Below are 20494 nucleotides of genomic sequence, written 5' to 3' on the forward strand. Positions count from 1 at the left end.
AAGCCCCTTATGACGGCTGCTACGTGCCAGTGCTGTGACCGTACAGATGGACAGTATAGTGCCATACTGGTGCATTAGTTCAGGGTTTCAGCCTGAACCCCTCGGTTACCCACAGCCTTCCCACTGGCTGACACACCAGCTTAAACTGGGAGTGAGCTGGTGTCTCTCTGTGGAGGAATGACACGGAAATCATGGCAGGAAGAGGCAGGAGGGGCTGTTGGTCCACAGGGACTTTTCTGCATTGAAACTCCAAATCTGTGGTTCTATCAGGGAGAAAAGGAAGACGATCATGAAAAAAGTGTAAGATGGATACCGTGAAACACCCCTGCGACAACAAGTCCTTCTCCCAACCATGAGAATTCACTAATTACATTGTTGTTTACTGCATGGACCATGACGATGAGCCTGTGAAGTGCACTGATAAAACCATAAACAAGAATATTCAGCAGGAAGCCACAGCCTGGCCTCACCAGCCTGCTCCCAGATGAGATCACTGAAGGGTTCCGCAACCTTGGCGAGACCCAAACCTCGCTGCCTCCTCTTGGGTGACTGGTTTGCTTTGCCAGGCTGGGACTCGCTCAGCCCTGGCCAGATTTAGGAGCGTGGTGTTGCTCATGAGCCCAGTCCCACTGTAACCACCTGTGGTCTGTGTCCCTTTGAACCAAACCCAGGGCCAGCTTCTCCCCCGACAGCCAAACCCCGAAGCTATCATATCAAGTCAGCACAGAGAAAGTGCCCTCAGGGTCTGCGGAGCAGATTGACTTTCACACCTCACTGGCCACACAGAAGAAACCCAATCTAAACAGCGTAACTTTGCATAACCGATTATTTTCACTGGGGTAATCTGAGCCCTCCAGTAAATGCCACGAAATGCCGCTGATCCAGGGAAGGCCCCGCTCAGGGGAGGAACGGCCCAACTGCAGAAGGCAGCCGGGGCGAGGACGGGCTGCTCCCAGCCGCAGGATGGGTTCACTCCCGGGGGCCAAGGCTCAATCCTTCGGCACAAGTCAGCGTCTGCACAGAAGGAAAGGCCAACGACGTTTCTGTGCCCAGTTCATGTATATAGACAGAAACTGGAGCGGGCAAAGCTAAGCCAAGGGAAGCACGCTAGCCAGAGCTGCAAGGCGGGCTGGTGTGCAAGAAGCTGTCTGGTTTTACTTGATGTCTTTTTAACTTTCTTTTCCACGATGTCCCACACATTTTGAGAGGCTTCAGCTCTCAGGCTGACTCCCCAGTGACCTATTATCCTTGCACATCGATCACTCCGTCCTGTCACCAAACAGCCATTCACATGACCTTGTTTGTAGGGAACCGTGTTCCTCCTCCGACTCCTCTGTCACCAACTGTCTTCTCTCCAACCACCAGCTCATTGCCTCCTGCAGGACCCAGCTCAGTGGTCTCCCCTTCTCTGAAGTCCATGAATTTGGACAGCCAAATGAAAACCCTAACAAACAGCTGCAGAGATCAGTGGTCTCCCCACACCCCTGCAGAACACCCATACTCGCTGCCATGCCCCAGGCTCCAGGCAGGGACACTGCCCCAGGATCAGGAGTGGTCCATGCCATGGGTACACCTGAGACGTAACATCCTCCCACAGTCCCTTGTGACTACAAAGCACTGATCCAGCTGCAAATTGGAACTCCCACTTCAGCCAGATGAGTCTCAACATCTGGCTCCCCACGTGCCCCCTCCCCAAACATGGGCTGCGAACACGAGGGACGGACAAGCGGGCAGGGGACAAGGGGTGCTGGGCCACCCTCCTGGCTGCAAGACATCTGATTGTAACCACAGTCATTTCAAGAGGCAGTTAGGAAAATAAACCTGGCTGTGCTCACCTTAAACATATGATATTGTCCTGCTTCACTGAAATGCCTCAGTAGGAGTAGCTCCCCCAGAACCCACCAAGAGAAAAGCTGAGGTGTGGATGGGAACGGAGAAGTTACTCGGGATGAGAGAAAAACAGGCTTTCACCTGCATCTTCTCCCAGCACTTCTCTGAATAAAAGGATGATCAACTCACACTGTGTATCTTGAATTCAGACAGGTAACTCACCTAAATCCACTTGTCCAGAGAAAACATAATGACTCACAAGAAGCGTGCCCTGAATGTTATGTTTTCCACCTTTCCCAAAACTCCTGCGCTGTCATTCTCCCTCTAAGCTGTCATTCCTGGTGTCAGGAAACCGGAGAGTACCGGGCTGCCCTCTGGAAGAAAAAATTCTGTGCCGTTGGGAGACTTTGTCCCAGATTACCCACTCTCAGACAAGCTCACTATAAAAAACCTTCCTGCTACCAAGGAAATTCCATTGCCTTGTTGGGGGAAGAGAGAGAAAAATTTATCCTGAGCCTTTTAAAAATGACTGATTCAATGACAGCATCCATGCCTAGGTCAGCAAAGCCCTACCTTGGGCTTGCAGCACACAACACAGCTGTATTTCATCAAGAGAACTACAAAATATCATGATCTTCAGGACCGACACAATATATGAATTGAGAAACTCATTTAAAAGCTGTCTATTTCTCTTTTCACCAGGATACTGCTTTACCTGTCTCCGTTGCTGAAACGCTGTATGATCCTTGGATGAAAAGGTTTACACAAACACAAAATGGTCTCTTCTCACATCAAGTCAGTCATTTAGACCATGCGCACCTTATGGGGACAAAGTCCTCCTGCAAAGCCCAAATCCTACATATGCTGCTTCCCACCTTCATCGTTAGCTGAAAGTGCCTTTGCAGCAGTAGATGAAGAAGGGAACCACGTGCCGTATCCCACAGGGTCCACAGACACCTGGTGCTGGCGGAGGGTGCATCTCGTACAAGTCACACTGTGCACCACAGACATAGTTCACTTTATGCCAACAGGCAGTTACACAGTTTAATGCCTGAAGGTTTTCAGATAAACGCTGTCGAGCAATTACAGATCTGGCAAATTCTACAACTACGTGTAGCTCAGAGTAAAACGCTGACTCAGACGAAAGCTTCAAAAATGCCTAGAGATCACACGTTCTTCCCAAGGAACAAAGGTCTGCTGCCGGTATCAACAGCTGTCCAGGCAAACACTGCAACTCTTGGATGGCTGCAAAACCATTCACTCCCCAAGAAGCATGTAGCAGGATTTAATTGGATTTGCAACAACAGGACGATGGTTTTGTGCGGGATTCTCAAGAGGAATTGGGGAAACGTTGCTGAGATACTACCTGCGCTACAAGATGGCCCACACTGAGCTGTTTAGAAGGTTCCTACCTGACACTATTCAATCATCTTGATCTACGAAGTGGAAAGAAAGGCCTGGAGGCCTTCTGGATGGGTTCGAATCAATTCACATCACCTGAACTACTCATGAAGCTGGTCACTCCATTGTGAAAACAACAGCTTTGACATGACGTTGTTTAATGTACAAGGGCTCTCAAATAAGGAGACCCACTAATTGCATTGCTGGTTTATATGTGGGATTATCATCCTGAGAACCCACCAGTATAAATATACAGCCATTCAAGCACCAGGAGTTGGACATCCCATCCTTACCATGACATACAAACAAAGAGCATTATAAGGGCACCAATGTCAAAAAGGAGGAGAAACTCCACAGTGTATAAAACATGGGAATTTTGACTTCTTGACACAGTCAATACCCTGAACTCTGACCTCAGGAGGCACAGGGGACTGGAAACCAACAGAACTTAAATTGGCTACAAATCTCTTGTTTTCTCATGACATTTGAGAGAAAACATGGGGACGATTTCTTCGGGACACATGGGAGTTATGGCTGTGTCACTGCCTTCTCCAGAGAGTTCTTCGCTTTCCTTACAGTCACTCCATCACTGTCACCCACTGACCTTTCATTACTTTCTCCCAGTGCACCAGCATCACTGCTGACCAATGCACTTCACGATCTGTCCAAACCCAGGAGAGGAAGAAAAAGCCTTGTACAGAACTGTATAAAAGGACATTTACTCTGCACTACATTGTGTCTTCTTTTCTGTGCTCGTCTAAATACAAGTGCTGTTTTCACTGCCAATCGTTGTTTGCTTGTGCTGTTTCCACTGGCTAAAACCAGCATTTTTCCAGCTAGTGTTGCCCTCCAGGAAAAAAAAACACACATTCATACCTTTCTTGCATTTAGCACAGGAGAACAAAACTGGTTCCCAGGAATAAGGATGACTTCCTCAGAAGAAAAAATTTGCTGTCAGTTGAGGTTTGACCTCTAATGGCTAATTTGGCATCATCATTTTGAGCACTGGAATACATAACACCGTGAAAAATTAACAGCTTTTCCTCCCGCCTGCAGCTTTGCAAGTGACAACAAGAGAAAGGAAATAAACACACAAACCGAAACCTTGGGTACAGTCTCTCACATACTGCCACAAAAAGAACCTAAAGACAAAGATCTGTAAAGGAAATTTCACTGGAAATCAAGTTTTTGCAGACACGGAGAAAGAAAGTCTGCAACATGAGACTGCCTTCCTTGAAGAAACACAGCTGATCTGCTGCGTTCCCATATCTGCCTTCCACCGGTCTGTGTAAAACATAAACTTCACGCCAACCCTATGAAAACAGTCAACATGCGAGAGAGACAGCAGTCTGCTCCGGGCTGCTGAAAGGGGGAAAAAAGTCTCAGGCTGTCATTCTTCCCTTGCTGTGACCTTCATGCTCCACTGAGTTTCTGAAGATACTGAAATCTTGGCAGGGAAGTGTACAGTCTGTGGGAACCAGGCCGCACTCTCCGGGCTCGCTGGTGAGAATTAGGCCCAGGCGAGCTCTTTTTTTGGGGGGCTCCGAGCTTTCCACGGACAGCAGCGCAGTGCTAAGCAAGCTCCAGGCCGGGAATTTTACAGGCTTGGTGCTGTACGGAGTCGTGCACGGCACGGCAGCGTGCTGCCCACCCCCTGCCTCGCGCCCGCGAGCTGGGACTCGCTCGACTCCCACTGGGATCCGCACCGGGGCACGCTGCTGCGGCGTGTCGCCGTGTCCCTGCGCGCACTGGTGACGCTCTGAGCTCTCACTACGGTTCATAAAGCCTTTGAGATCAGCGCCTAAAAATCCCAAGCGGAGACTCCAAAGGAGCACGATTTGCCACGGCAAATGATCACGAACCCTGATGCTACTTAAGGACCGTCGCGTAGAGCCGCTCCAAACAAGAAGGGCTCCATCCCTGCGAGCGGAACGCCGCCGTGCCGGGCCCAGGTGCTCACGAGTGAGCGCTCACATTCGGGCAGTGCCGGGACAAATCCCTCTGGAGGTCAGTTCGCTCCCTCAACCACGTCTGTAGAGGCAGAATAATACCAGCTGTGCGTCCTGGCCACAGCCTCAGCAGCACCACTTGCAGATTACATCTAAATTGCCAAGCCCAGGATAAACAAAAAGATTAGGAGGGCCTTACCCTTTGCGTTGAACAATCGCACTCTGAAGCAAGAAATCACAGCCCACGTCGTGGGCAGGCACAGGGCTGAGTTTTCGGTTTGGGCTGGTGAGGAGTCAGCAGCCAACTCACATCTGGGGAAACCACAGATGCTGTTAATCACAGGTTTTCCTGACCTGTACGCGCTGACAAATTGCATCCTATGGATGAACCTTTTATTAAACCGCAGAGGGTTTCAAAACGATATTCTCTTTCTCAGCATTCCCAAGGCGACAAAATCCAGCGCACGTGACCCTTCTTAATTCTTCACTTCGACGGCAACACGGCCCTTTCCAAAGAGATTTCAAGGGCTGAAGGGAAGTGAACAGGGACACGATGCTAGGTCATGCTAGGTCAGCAGAAGGCATCTCAAAAGCTGAAACGTGGGCTTCGGGAACTGACATTTTCGGAATTCTTTGATGATCACCTCAGCCCCATTTCAGCTGCAGATGCTTTTTGTCCTAAGCAACTCCTGAAGCAAATCCCTCGCTGTCTGCTGCGGCAGAAACATTTCATGAAATACGTAGCCTTTAAATTCTACTGTTTTTTTTACTGCGCACGGGGAAGGATGACTCTTACATTTAAAAGAACAAAATGACTGTTGCTCAGGCCAGGAAAGGTGACCACAAAACAAAACTGCCCTGGTCCCACTTCCATGACCCGCTCGAGCAGGGAGATAGCTGCTCGGCTCACAAGTCAGTGAGAAAGATGATGTCTGGCAGTTCTCATCATCATCTGGACCGACAGAGCAACCCACATAAAAGGAACAAAAAAGCCTGCTGATCAGATTGGTGTGACAGAGGCTCATGAGAGACATGCACATTTTCAACCTAGACGACAGCTTGAGGGATCTATATTACTAATTATCGACTAATATTGCCAGAGTTCCCAGGCTGGCTTCAAAGGTTCTCGCAAAGTGCCCCAAGCACAGGGTTTTTCATCTAATCATAAGGCCTTTTTCTTTGTCCCTGCTAAATGGATTGCTCCATACTGGGCTCCCTCTGCGTAAATCAGTTTGCACATGATGAGCTTTGCAGCAATGAAACTCGTTACCTTAACCACAAAAAACCAGAAACATTTGCTGCAACTGTTAGAACACTTTTGCACCTAATTTCAAAAAAAAAATGGTGGTTTCCTCTCTTCCTCCCCCCTCCTCCCCGCCTACTCCTAATCCCATGCTAACACCTTTCTAAAGGCCGGGGTGAGCAGCTTTGAAACTGAAAGAGCAGGGAAGGGGGGGGAAGATATCAGATCTCCAGACAATGAAATAAAGCAGCTATCTCTCACATCCTGCGGCGCTCAGGCTGAGGTCATAAGTTAAACAGGACATCAGAATAGGTGATGTAATTTGCTTATTTAGGATCAGAGCATTCAGTGAAGTGAAAGAGACAACCTATTTGAATTTGCAGATAATCCTATAATAAATGCAGGGCTGTTCAGATGCAGAAACGGCAGCTGGAGCCTGAGATTTTTTTCCTGTGCACATTTATTTTTGCAGGGGATATAACTGCAATCATTTCTCCTTGCAGGAAAGCCTCGAAACCTCACCTGGGCCCAGGCTCCCGTGGCGGTAGGTATTGTTCAAAGAGCGTCCCTGCCCCGGGCAGCTTAAGGGCTAAAGGGTCAAGTCAAACAGAGGGTGGGAAGGGAAAGAGCGGCCCGAGGGAGGCGAGGAGGTGGCACAGCCACACCGCAGGACCCGGGGCCCCCTGCCCGCTCCCTCCCTTGCACGGGAGCAAAGCTTTGGACTCAAGTGGAGCTGAGCAGCAGTCACGCGTTCAAGTGAAGCACAGCTCAGCTTTTCTGAAGGCAGACAGGCCCTCCTGGCTCCCAACCTGCCTGCAGAGCCTCAGACCAGCAATGATTTTACAGCAGAGTTATAAACCTTTAACGACGAGGTTCTACAACAGGAGTAATTTACTGGCGATCCCGTACGACTCCGAACACGCTGGTTTCCCTTCAAACCGTCGGGACAAACACTGGCGATACCAAGATTTAAAGCTAACGATTTGCACTGTGCATCTCCTCAGTTTATCACCATTCAAACTGTAACTTCACCCTGTCAGTGCCACGCAGAGTGGCATTACTCCCAGCCGAGGGCTGCCAGCCCTTCCCAAGTTCATCTTCTCCGACACAAGTGTTTTCGCGCCGACAAGGAGTCGGCCAGGCCAGACGCCATACCTTAGCCAGGGGAAGCAGAATGTCCTGGGTAGCTCGGGCTCGCTGCGAAAGAGAGCAGAAAACAAAGAGGCACTGTGCTCACTGCCAGGTCCGTAGGTGCCACCTACACCTGCTTCAGATGGATCTTCAATCAGACGCACAGAAAAGCAAGATGGAAAAAGCCAAGCCAGTCATCAACGTAACATCTGGCCAAATGTGTTCATTTGTAAGTGTTTCTTTACGAACTGATGGAGTTCATGTCCTCCTGCTGTCCTACCAGGCAACCCCAGGTGCCAAAGCAGGCAGGTGTGCCCCGTGCAGCTGAGCGAGGTGGCTGCGGCACCGGGATGGGTGGGAGATAACCTCCTTGAACAGAGGGACCTGTGAGAGAAGCCAAATTTCAACTCCCCTATAAAATGACCTAGGTGTCAGATGTTTGTATCTGTAACTGTAGCCATCCAACAGGCCACCTTCTTTAGCAGGTTTTGCTTGTTTTTCTTTCCTAAATGCACGTTCTGTGTTAGAACTTCCTCCAAGTTGTCAAGAGCAGAAGAGCACTGATCTTCCACTCAAGGCAGTTTGGTAGCTGACCCTAAGGCTGCTTGCAACAGCCCCTGACAACTCCACAAAGATCTTCCTGACTAGTGTAAGGGTCCAATGTGCTGAATTTCTCATGTAAGAACACCCTCCAGCATGCATTTCACATCACCCCTTTTCTGAAGGAGCTGCTTTTGGATATCTGAAAGGAAGAAAAGCTGTATACAAGATATTCAAATGTGTGCAGAAGTGACAGACAAAAGACATTTGCATTTCAAATACAGGGAATGGGTTTATTTCAAAGATCTTAAGGCTAGGAAATGTATGACTTCTTGGAGGGGTGAGTTGCATGTTAGCAGAAGACAGAATTCATCTTATTTTCACTCAGCTCCACTACAATGTTCCTCACTGAAGGCAACACTCGGCCTGGCTAAAGCTGCTGCGTGCAGGCAGCTTCTCCACGACCATCCCAGAGTCCTTAAGCTGCAGCACTTGAGAGACACATGCCATGAGAAGACCATACCTGGCCATAACTGACGCAGACAACAGCAGTCTCCATGTCTGGAGTCTTTAACCGGAGCAACCAAGTCAAAGCCCAGCACGACTGAAAGCAGAAATGCTGGGAAGCCCATGGGTGAAATTCTTCTTGCACTTGCTGCTAGAAGTCAGACAGAGGTAACTGGTATTTGCCATTGTTTCAAGAGAAAAAGGCAGTATTTTGGCAGGGTTACAAAGCGCACCCATTCTTTGTATCTGCAGGAGAGAGACCATCCATCCCTGCTGAGGAAACATATTTTACAGCAATCTCGGGCACAACACTGAATTGGGACCTATTTTTCCCATGTGCTCTGCACTGCACGCATTAATTGTTACAGCAACAATATTTGCTGACATACTCACTCCAACCATTTACAGAACAGAAGCCCAAGAGACAAAACAAGCCCTCGCTCCACGAGACAGAGGCAGGCAGGCAGGATGTCACATTGCTTCCTGTGACACACAGAAAACGCCTGTCTACAACGGGTGACCGCAGCCGATAACCCATCCCAGGGCTCCGGCAAGCCGAGCGCCGCGGAGGCGAGGAAGAAGAGCGGCCCGGGTCACCAACGAGTATCCCCAACCTCCTCCCGCTGCCGAGCAGGCACCCAGCAGCTCTTGGGTGTTTCTGGGGGCCCCGGCTCGCACGTCGTCAGCGCTCCCCTGCTACAGGGACAGCAAACCCTGGGTCGCCCATCAGCAGCACACTTCTGCAAGGAGGTGGCACATTGCGAGCCCTGAGGTCTGCAACCCTGTTAAAGACCAGAGCAGGCAGTACGGAAGGCACAGCTCAGCAGCTTAAAGATCTAACCTCCATCCCAATTAAGCCCAGTTAGGTTTGCAGAGGATAAGATGTTTTAGAAAGAACTTAAAACTAAAGCACTGAGATCTCTCGTGGCACCAGGGCACCCTCTTCAAACCAGCGATTTGCCATGTTTCACGCGGGCAGTCAATGGGCTGCAGTTACGCCCTACGATCCTTCTCGACCTGCTGCCCACGGCTCTCCCCACCGCGCGCAGACCTGCGAGAGCCGTGGGGCCCAGCACCCCCGGGGAACTGGCGGGGCGTCCGCCGGAGACACGGAGCTGGGAAAGCCTGGATTCTCCTCGAGAGCAACAGCATCGTATTAGCAGAGCTTGTCTGCAGAGGACAGCTGAGCAAAATCAGCTCCAAAATGCCAAAGCCTTAAACGTAGGTAAATATATGATTCAGAACACAGAGCGGTTTGACAAATAATAGCATCTTCCCATGCCTAGCAGTGTAAAACATGCAGCTGTTCCACCACCACAATTTACAGGGAAGGCATTTCTCCTGGAAGCAAGAGAACACTTAGTATATATTCCTAGCCAGATTGATTACCCCTATTTATATTGTAAACTAAGACAGCACGTACCAAAAAGCCGTAGAGTTAAACAGTTCCAGACTCCAGCTCATGGGCAAGGGGTCAGTTTGACATCATACGCTGCACAGGCTTCTGCATTTATTACAGATATCGTGCAGTTTTCTGCAGCGTGGTTTTTCTGTGTATGCTCATTCCTGTGGTATTTCAACAACCATCAGGAAGAACACTGCTATTTTATGGGATCTCAGGGAGTCAGAGAATCCACAAGGTTTTTTAAAGTCTTTTTTTAATAGTAAAGAAGCCAGTGTGCCACTATTAACAACTGTAATCTGTCCTCGGAACAATAAAACCACCAGACTGAACGCAGTATCTTATATCTGAATATACACATTTATCCTGAACTAAGATCAACCCATACTATGTCGATCCAATCTGCCTGGCGTTACGTCATTCTCCTCTCCTAGACAACCTGCACAGCTGGACAACTCTCATTTTCTCCATAAGTTACAGATATAGTTCCAACAACCGACATCAGCTATAAGCAGAGGTCTAGAAAATGCTCTGGTGTGTTTGCTCAGAAGTCATTGCTATTCCCACACCACTTGTGCAGTTCCACCAGGCCAGGAGACCCCGCGAGCTCGACCACGAGGCACTGAGCCAGACTGCACTGAAGTGTTCAGCTGGCTTGTTTATTCCTAAGAGAAAGCTCCTTTTCTAGCCAGATTTGCAGTTTCTTCTTTTTCTCTCTTTAAACGCTGATAAGATGAGAGATGTTGGAGCTGCAAGTCAGTTTATATTACAGTTTTTGAAGGGATAGGTTTCAGCGTGTTACTGTAACAAATACAAGAGTGAAATTGGAAGAGATGGAGATTTGAGCTAACACAATTAAAATCTCTTCTTAACAACAATCCACAGATATCTAGTGCCAAACACAATCTGGAGCCATCAACTAGCATGGACATGAATTAACCTAATAGCTTCTGAAAAAAAAAAAAAACCAGTCCTAAAAAAAAATTCCTCCTATTAAAGTAATTAAATGTTATCAGAATCACAGAGCCATAATTAAACACGGTTTATAATTAAACCAGCATGTGTCCTAGGCAGAGAAGACAGCAACAAAGAGACTATAACTGTGATAGTCAATGCCAAAACACATGCCAAGTACCAAAAATCAGAAAAACAGCAGAGTTTCTAGCAAAGCTGCAGATGCAGTGCCTCTGCTCTTCTGACTTAGTCATCAACACTTCTGATGGATGTTAGCACAGCCAGAGCTCCTCACAGCTTTGCAAGACGTTGCCAAAGTTCAAGCAGAAACCTTGGGAACCAAGCAGAAGACACTGAGTGCAAGACCCAAAAAGCTGAAGCAGCATCTGCTGTGCACGGAACGGCGAGCGAGGGTGAACTTTAACTCAAACAAGCCTCGTCCTACCTGGCAGCGGCTGAAGATATCTGCCAGGGACACTTGAACGTTGAAGTGCTTCAGAACCTGCAGGGCCTGTTCTCTCGCCTTTTCTGAGCAGTTCACAGAGAAGCACCTTCCTTCTGCAACCTGGGACTGCAGCTTCAAAAGACAAGTTGTAAAAGACAATAAATGAGGCACTCCAGGCATCATCATCTGTGGGTTTTTTCCTAGTACTCTTGGTTTGGTTTTAGTTACAAATAATATTTGGAGTTAGCATGTGTTTACACCGTTTAAATTTTGACCTAACAAGCACAATCGGTAATTTAACACTCAGCCACTGCTGCAATAGCTCTGAGACTACTGAAGCACAGAAGCACAGCAGCATTTTATATATATTTAAGAAACACGATTGCCCAAGTCCCCTGCAAGTTATATTTTGGTGGTGTGGTGCTGGCAGGGGTAGTGAGAGGAAACAGAATTTAATCACAGTGTTCACACGAAACCTGGCCAGATCACACACAGTGTGCAAATCCACAACGATGGAGACGACGTCCAACGACAGTTTTACCACTTCAACCCTTCCAGTTTATAGACCGTTTCACCTGGAGCTCACTGATGGCCAACGAATTTGAAGTGGTTGACGTGGACAGTCCCTTGGTGTTTGTTTCACATTTAACGGAGAAGTTTGTGTCTGGGAACAAGCACTGGGAAGTTCCAGACACGTCTTTATGAACATGATGAGTACTCACAGCGAGGTGGGAACTCACGTGCAAGAAAAGGAGCCTAGCAGAGCTGTCCTTTCGTAGGGCATGCGAAGGCAAAGGAACAAAAGGGAAGCAGACATTTCCCAGGATAGTACTGTACACCGAGAAGCAGTTATTTTCCTTTCCTTTTGCAATTCCTACACAGCCCTTTGAAGTTAAAGCTTTGCCAAATACGATTATGCTGGATGCTGAATTACCTATTACATCAACTGTAGGCTCGAGGAACCACAGTCTGGATAAGGAACCTGTAGCATGGCACGGCTGCACTTGCCTCACAGTGTCCCATCATCGGGGTAGTTTTCTTCAATGCTCAGCTGTTACGTAGGAAATCAGCAATGTACGTTCTGCAAATACTCCCATTAACTACTTAAGTAGTTGGGAGCTTTTATATGGAAAGCTTGTAATCAAAAAGTCCTGCACTCTGGCTCGTGTGCGTAATCCAGAACAGTTTCAGTCTTCCAAATGCATTTTCTGCCAATAACAAAGTGCAAAGGACCTGCAGCAGGGATCATAACATTGCAACCACTGACTTGACAGGTTCAGTATATTCCCACCAACGCTTTGTTTTGAAGTGTGTCTCATGGAGGGCTCTGAACATCTGGTGCTGGGGGTAAGGTTGAGTTTTGCTTTGGTTTCTTTGTGTATCTACAGGAACACAAAACCTCTACAGCTTCCACTGGGACCTGTGCTTGGTGCCTTCCATTCTCTTCCTTCCAAGCCTGAAGAAACGTCTTTAAGTGTTGAAACTATGTCAGTGTGGAGCCAGTCAGTAAACAAGAATCTTTGTGATAAAAAGCATGGGAATTGAGCTGCCTTTCACCTGCCAGTGAGGCCAAACAGAAACACTTTGTTCTGGATTGCTTGGCTTGATTTCCACCCCCTGCCCCCAATGGAGAGCAATTGCTCTCCCCACTGATGCAGTGCTGAGGATAAAAGAAATTTCACCCTGAGCTTCGGTCAGTCAGACCAGCCAACCTCTCAAGAGCCTTTCTGTAGTTTTTAGTGCAGAAAACATGAAAAAGCCAAGCCAGCTGTTGCTTTCACATCTGCCTTTTCCTCTTCTCTACACTGCGCATCCCAGACCACGCAATGATACAATGCCAGAAAAATGCCAGAAGCTCTGAACACTTACAGTCTGGTACGGGAGTCCAGAGGTTAAAATGACTCTTCCTTCCTGTCGGGCAATCTGGAAAAAACAGTAAAAATCATAATGAACATGGGCTGAAGTTACCACTGGATTCGAGCTTTCCTTTCCGTGGAAGCAGAGAGAACACGAACTGGCAATGTCGAGTCTTCCTCCCCAGCGTCGACACGTGGTGGGCCCAGAGTATCTGGGTCTGGTTCTACAACATGCCCTTGGCAGCAACGGCAGCTCCAGGTATCGCTCACTCGCTGCATGTCCCCGCTCGGCCAGTACCCCCCAGCCTCACATGTGCTGGAACAAGCTACTTGTGCATCTGCACTGCAGATGGCTCAGAAAACTGATCCACCTTGAAATAATCCCATCAAAAACCTTTCTATCTGTTCTCTGTGCCTCTTAACCCAGACTGTTTCTATTCCCCCAGTCTGGTTCCCAAAGAAGCAAGCACTTCTGCTCGCACAGCAATGCACAGGGGAGAAAGTTAAAAATAACCTAATCAGGTAATTCCAGCAAAAAAAACGTACCACTAAACGTGTCTGCAGACTTCACAGACATTAACAGAACGATGCTCCCTCTGTTCCTTAGAGATAAGGTGGTGTTACTCTCCCAGCAGCCCAAGGGCAGGCACACAGAAATTATGCACCCTTTGCACAGAATGTCTCCATGGGAGTTTATCACCTCCTGACTTGCAACCCTGAGCTTTTATCACGGGTCTTGTCCTTCACGGGAAAGGTCCGCGCTGAACTGTCAGGGGACTCATTACCCACACTTCTGACCTTCGCAACAGGGCAAGAGACACTTCCAAATGGGTTGGTGCCAAAAGGAGATACTAAATCTGGAACTGCAATTCTCCGCGAGGATGAAAGTGTGACTGATTTTCGTACGATTAAAGGACATCCCTCCCTCCCACCCCTTCACCCCTCCTCTAGGAGGGAAGCAGTTTCATGGCCGTAGCAACTGAAGGATTCCCACGTGAACCAGCACTTCAGCTCTGCCAGCGCTGACAAAAGATTGGCACTTCGAGGTAGGCATGAGGTTATCCCTCTTCTCTGGCTTGGATTCTGCTGGAAGCTCTTGTATTTTTCACTGTTTCCAGATGTGTGTCATGGAGGGCTCTCTTCTGGATCAGAGTTTCAGAAGCTCTCTCTGGATCACTCTTTAACCCTGGCAGGAGGACACACTTGGGATCAGAGTCCTGCTGCACTTCCCAGACAGTCCGACAACACCAAGCACAGCCAGGGAACAGCAAAAAAAAAAAAAAAAAAGATATTTAAACTCTATCTTGGATAGCTGTTCTCTCAAGACCCACCGGACCTATGGCAACACGAAACAAGAGGGAGAAGGCTCTGAAGGCACAAACTCCCCATGCAGTCAACTAAGCTACCATTTTTTTTCCTATCTTGACCTTCCAGGTAGCAGCTTTCCTCTCTTTTTCATGAAGTCACTCTTTGGCTGCCAGTTCTGCACTGTGAAAGCGATTGGCAACAACTTCTAAAGCATCTTTCTGCAGGCAAAATTACCAGATTTCTATCAAAATCCACCCTTTCCCTCACTAAAGGAAAACAAACCTCCAGGAACAGGAACCTTGAAGCGGCAGCAGACACCCCGAGCTGCATGCAGTCTGGGCTCCCAACAGCCCTGCCAACAGCCACCCTCATGCCACACTGGTGAGAGAAGTCCAGTAAGGCCACAGCAAAAGTTCACCCTAGAGATTTGCCCACAAGGGAAGAGAGATGTAAAATTCCTTCAGACCCATGTGTGCTTCAGAGTAAGTCTGAGGATTTTACAGCTGGAACACTCCATTCTGACTTCCTGCATCCAGGGTTAATTAGTTCAAGCTTGATAAATCCCCTTATCTAAATGGCTCTGCAGAGACAGGCAAAGAACATCAAATAAAAAGGAGAAAAGCAATAACTCTTCCAGCATGTTTTTCCACCTCTGGAACAACGACTGGGAGAAGCACGCAGAGCCAGAGAAGCCATGTGATAGCACACATCTGACCGACACCACGGAGGATACGTGCTGGAGAAAAGGGCACAATTCCTCCTTTTCCTCTGACAGAAATAATTGAGGGTAGCACTGGGACCGTCCGGGAGATGTGTGCTCAGAGATGCAAATAAAAGGAAAAGAACCATCCGAGTGGTGTTGGGATGGGTGTCAGGGACTTGTGCTCCATCCCAAGTGCTGCAGAGAGGGCATTGGCCTCAGTTTCACAATCCATTAAAAAGATAATATCAACTTCCTCTGGAAAAGGCTTAGACCTTCTGCATAGAAAGCACTCCCTAATAACCTGGTATTATTACTTAACCCTTAACATGCCTGTCTGTTCCGCCAACTTCCATCTTGCAGAGCTGGACGGACTCAGATGAACTACTACAGGAGAGACCTGGAGGGGCAACAACTGACGAGTGAGCGCAGAGTGAGACTCTCTGTTTCGAAGCCAGCACCAGCGGAAGGACAATTCCTGACAACCCAAAGGATCCTGAATTAAGGCCAAAGATGGTTTCAAGAAACAGCAGCACGAGGCTGTAGATTTGTAATTTAAAATTTGCCAAGCCCGTGCCTGACACATCTTGGGTGATGCTACATGTCCTTGAAGAGGCAAACTGCAGTGCTCCCTGTGCGAGGCACCAGCCCAGGAAAAGCTGTGACCCCCTTGCAGAGGTGAAGCAGAGATCCTGCGCTGAGGCCAGCAAGGTCCTAGTTCAGACAAAAAGGGAGTGGACGGAAAGCATCTGTTCCGGGATGTGCGCTGGAAAACACCGCGAGAAGGATCTACTAGAGAAGTGAATCACGAATCTCGACCCAACCCTGAAGCCCTCAACCTGTTGCCTCAGGTTCTTTTAAAACAGACAGTAAACCAAGAGCTTAATGGCTGTGAACACTCTCGGTCCAGCCCTGCCGAGCACTCGCTGTGCTGCTGGAATCTCAACCCCAGACTTCAGCATTCCTGAAACCCGAAAATTGCACAGTGTTATTGCACGATTTCCTAATGTGGCCTGAAGTACCAGATCAAAACCATCGACCCAATCTTGTTCCTTAATGTAGACATATTTGTTTCAAGGTCTCCAAAGACAGACATTCTCCTCCTGCCAACCAAACATCAAAAGCAAAGTCTTAATCTTAAAGGCAGGACAGTTCTTCATCTGTGCTCCGTGAATTCACTCCACAGACTGGTGGGGAGGTGAAAAGAGTAGCAAACCCAAAGAATGTGGTTTACATCAAAAATATGGAAAAAGCCATTCAAAGCTGAGACGAGATGAGAGATTAGATTCCCCCATTACATGAAGCTCTGCTCACTGCAGTATTACAAGTCTCCTTTGCATCCCACGGCTCCAAACCAGTCCAGAGCAATTCAGATCCAGGTGCATATTGCTCTAGTTGGCTCCTGAGATCCATCCAAGCCTGGCCTTCCTCTCCGACTCATCGTCTCACCTGGAGTTTTGGGGGAGTAGGTTTAACCTTGCAATGGAACCTTCTAAACCATGGGAGCTGCAGGAAGCCCGTTCTACCAGCCTTCTGGTTATTATCATACTTCAAAAGACACCAGGTTTGCCTTAGCGTGCAAATTATTTATAGAGAGAGGATGATTTTGAAGACCAAGAGCACAGTCCATTAAAAAAATAAACCAAACCAACCCACAACTCAACTGAAGAGGCTCTGAGATTCTACCAAGTCTCTTCTTAGAAATTAGTAACTTAAGAAACTACAAACATTTTCTTATAGGCTTCTGCTCCACTCCTGAAGTACAATATTGCAAGATCTGCTGTAGCCATTTCAGGCTGGTGGGTGATCCTTTACGGTTAGTACGAGAAGCATCCTACTGCTCTACCTGATTCTGCAAAATTGCAGATAGAAGAGGAACACCCACTGAAACCTTCCCACCTCCTTCCAATTATCCATCTAGAAGGCCCAAAAGATAAGTTTAAGATTCTCTGCAAAGAGAAGTTTGCAGGAGACAAGCTGGAAGACCCAGCAAGAAACACAACAGGCATAGGGCATGATTTAAGCAAAGAAAAATGTATTAATTGGAAATAAGATGTTGCTTATAGGAGTAAGTGCAAATGCAAAGTGCAGCTTACCCCGGTACCGGCAGCTGCACGCACAGAAGGACGCTGCGTAAGAGAGATGGAACCTCCGCATTCTTTACCAGATGGAGTCGTTCTTTACCTTGGGATGGACTCAGAAGCCCCTGGTGAGGAATGGCTGGATGCATACAGTCCTTCCCAAGAGAAGTGTCCTCATTTTGGCACACAGCAGGGAACCAGGCTTGGGCCACTACCCAAAGCCCTCCAGAAGGGCCTTCTCCCAAGGTGCAGGACTGCAGCAGCGCTGCCGGGCAAGGACACGTTTCAGGGAAAGCACATGGTGAACCCCCTGGCCCTCAGTTCACAGGCTGCTCCCAGTCAGGTAAAGGTGCTCGTCCAGCACATCTGGCACAAACTTCATCCCCAGCTGCACACCTGCTTTGCCAAACGCTTGCGTGCATTTTGCTCCTGCAGCTAGGGTACACACGGGGCACGGTAAAGATGGCACTGCCACCCCACCGAATGCGACAGCTCGGAAAATGACTCGGTGCCTGTACTGGGACACGAAGCTGCTCTTCCCAGAGAGGCTGGTGCTCATCAACAGAGGCTAAAATGTTCTTGTAAGGATGGACTGTGAGCTCTTTGCCTTCAACATCAGGGCAGATTTAACCAGAGAAATTTTCAGTACGAATTTCTACTATTTTTCCATTTTTAGATTTCCTGTGCCTGCGCTTATGACAGATAACTTTTAATCAGTCACTTCTCCAGTCAAGTCCTAATTAAACAGCACCATTAAATACACAGAATGCAAACTGGTGTCATCTCACAGCAGCTAAACAGGGGCATACACTGCCTCGTGGTGTCGGAGGTCCTGCTCTCAGGGGCCGGCAGGTCTGCGATTGCAGATCTGGCACGATAAACTTGCCATGACAACTCTTGCCCAAGACAAAACATTTAGCCAATAATAGCAGCGCGACACGAAGCAGGACACAGGACACGGACTTCAAGTTTAGCCTGGGAATGAGGTTTCTCAAACCAATGACTACCACATGCAGAAGTCTAAAAAAAGACCCAAACATAAAATCTGTCGCTGCCCAAGCACAACCTATGAAGCTCTCAGGCTTTTAAGTCTGAACTCAAATAACAGAGGGTGAAGGACAAGACCCATCTGCCTATCAATGCTTGAAGCCACTTTAACAAGCAACAGGAACAAGAACAATAAGGAGCCAATGCCAGGCAATTCAGGAGTTCTTGGCACAAGGAGATGTATAATATGACTGATAAATCATTCTAGTGACATGACTTTAATGAAGAACAAACACTAACTCTGCACACACTTACGTGTTCCTGGTGACACCAGTTTGAGACCGTGTTGGGACAACGCCCAAACTGTCTGTCTTGTAGCCAGTGACCAGGATCCAAACCTTTCTCCTGGCCTTTGCAATAACATCTACAAGTTTTCAGGCATAGAGTGGTCGACATGCAACTTTCATTAAATGAGGACTGGCCAGATATAAAGCAGGGTGGGAGGAGCCTATTTTTATCTTTGATTATCCAAGCACAGATCAAAGGCTCTGGAATACAGTAACACTCCAAGGGCTTTTGATAGTGAAAGGATGTTTGTCCGGTCACCATAGAGAAAGCAATGTAAAACATCCTGTCCATAGCACGATAAGGTATCAGGATGGGAAGCGGCGACCACGCTCTGGGGGGAGGCAGGGAGAACTAGTTTGTTTAAATGACTTGTGCAAGTTTGGCAGAGACGAGATATTAATTATTTCTGCAGAAGTCAGAGCCCGCCCAGGATTCAGGCCAAGCAGACATCTGAAGAGGAAACATCCTGTGCACCAGGCCGGGTGATCCGTGCACATTTGATAGCAACACACTGTGTGGGCTGGATATCTCCATCTCTGGCATAGTAGAAGTATGTCTGAAATGAAGAAGCACATGTCTCTCCTCTGAGAGGCAGAGGGTCAAAATTGTCATGGGAGTCAGATCAATGCTCACTGTCCCCACGAATGTTAGAGATTCTTCCTTTCCCAAACATTTCACTGCAAGTTGTGGCTGAGCACCTTTGAGTCCTCTCACAAGGCGGTAGCCAGCTAGGACGTTATATGGCAATCAATTATGGAAACTTTCCCTTTCATATTGAACAGCCATCTTTTGATTATGGTTCTGCTCGACTGACCCAGGTGCAAGGCAGGAAAATACCTTCCCTGTAAGCCTGAACTAGAGTCCATTAGAAACCAAAGTGAATTTTGGGTTCCTTTCTGATTTTTGTCTTGTTATAAATCTACCACCACCTCCCCATCAAAGACACTTGAGACTGCAGGTCACACCTTTACACTCAGCTTGTGTTCTTCTAATGACTTGAAACATCCCAGTTGTCAATGACACAAACAAACACAAATATCGTGCGAGATCACAGCACTCTCTGCTCACCTCCCACGCCTGGATACGGAGAACCAAGCTCCCACACCACTATAGGGACTAGCTAATACCAGCTGCCACATGGCACAGCTTCTCGGACTGAACCAGAGAACCAGGACTCAGCACGGGCACAGGGCAGGAATCACACACTGGGCAGCTCCTGCCGACCCGCTGCCCGTTCGGCACAACGGACTAACCGGTGCAGCGACTCAGAAAGCAGGAGGCCTCCCCCAGGGAGCGCAGATGGAGCGATAGACACACACACACACATGACTAACCTCAGCAGCTTTCCTATGGTCATCCTCATTCTCCAGCATCCGGACATCTACGCCAAGGCAGCGCAGATAGCGCCCGAGGCCTTGCAGCATGTTATCGCAGACCACGCTGAACTCCTTTGGGGAGATGGGTGCAGGGGAACACGAGGTCTCCTTTTTGGGTCCTTTGCATTGCTACAGAAAGGCAAGAGATCCGTAAGCAGCAGAAGAGAAGGCTGACTTCCAGTACGGCTGTGTTCTGCCTCCCTGCGTTCACCCGCCATGGCCAATCCAACTGTCCCACACCACCTGTATTACAATTTCCTTCATGCTCCTATTTCCTCCTTCACATCCTTTCCACATCGCCCACGTACCACTTGGGCAGGAGGCAGAACATGATGGGGCTAATTCTGAATTAGCCATTCACTCACCGGCCAACTGGCCACCCTAACCGGCAATCTGCAGCCTTTCCCTGGAGAAATGCCAACCTGGCCTTCTATGC

The 20494-nt window shown here is 48.3% G+C and overlaps 1 protein-coding gene across 1 annotated transcript in view; it reads right to left on the reverse strand.

The window, feature by feature from the left end:
• Positions 1–20494, reverse strand: part of EXD3 (exonuclease 3'-5' domain containing 3) — a 331172-nt gene that overhangs the window by 123359 nt on the left and 187319 nt on the right. Inside the window, exons 18-20 of the mRNA XM_086625151.1 lie at positions 20017–20187; positions 13272–13325; positions 11403–11534 (exon numbers count right to left, since the gene is read on the reverse strand). Coding sequence (XP_086481277.1) covers positions 11403–11534; positions 13272–13325; positions 20017–20187 — 357 coding nt within the window. The remainder of the gene's footprint in view (positions 1–11402; positions 11535–13271; positions 13326–20016; positions 20188–20494) is intronic.

The sequence above is a fragment of the Tauraco erythrolophus genome, chromosome 22 (genome assembly GCF_009769465.1).
Source record: "Tauraco erythrolophus isolate bTauEry1 chromosome 22, bTauEry1.pri, whole genome shotgun sequence".
In the NCBI taxonomy this organism is placed as follows: Eukaryota; Metazoa; Chordata; class Aves; order Musophagiformes; family Musophagidae; genus Tauraco; species Tauraco erythrolophus.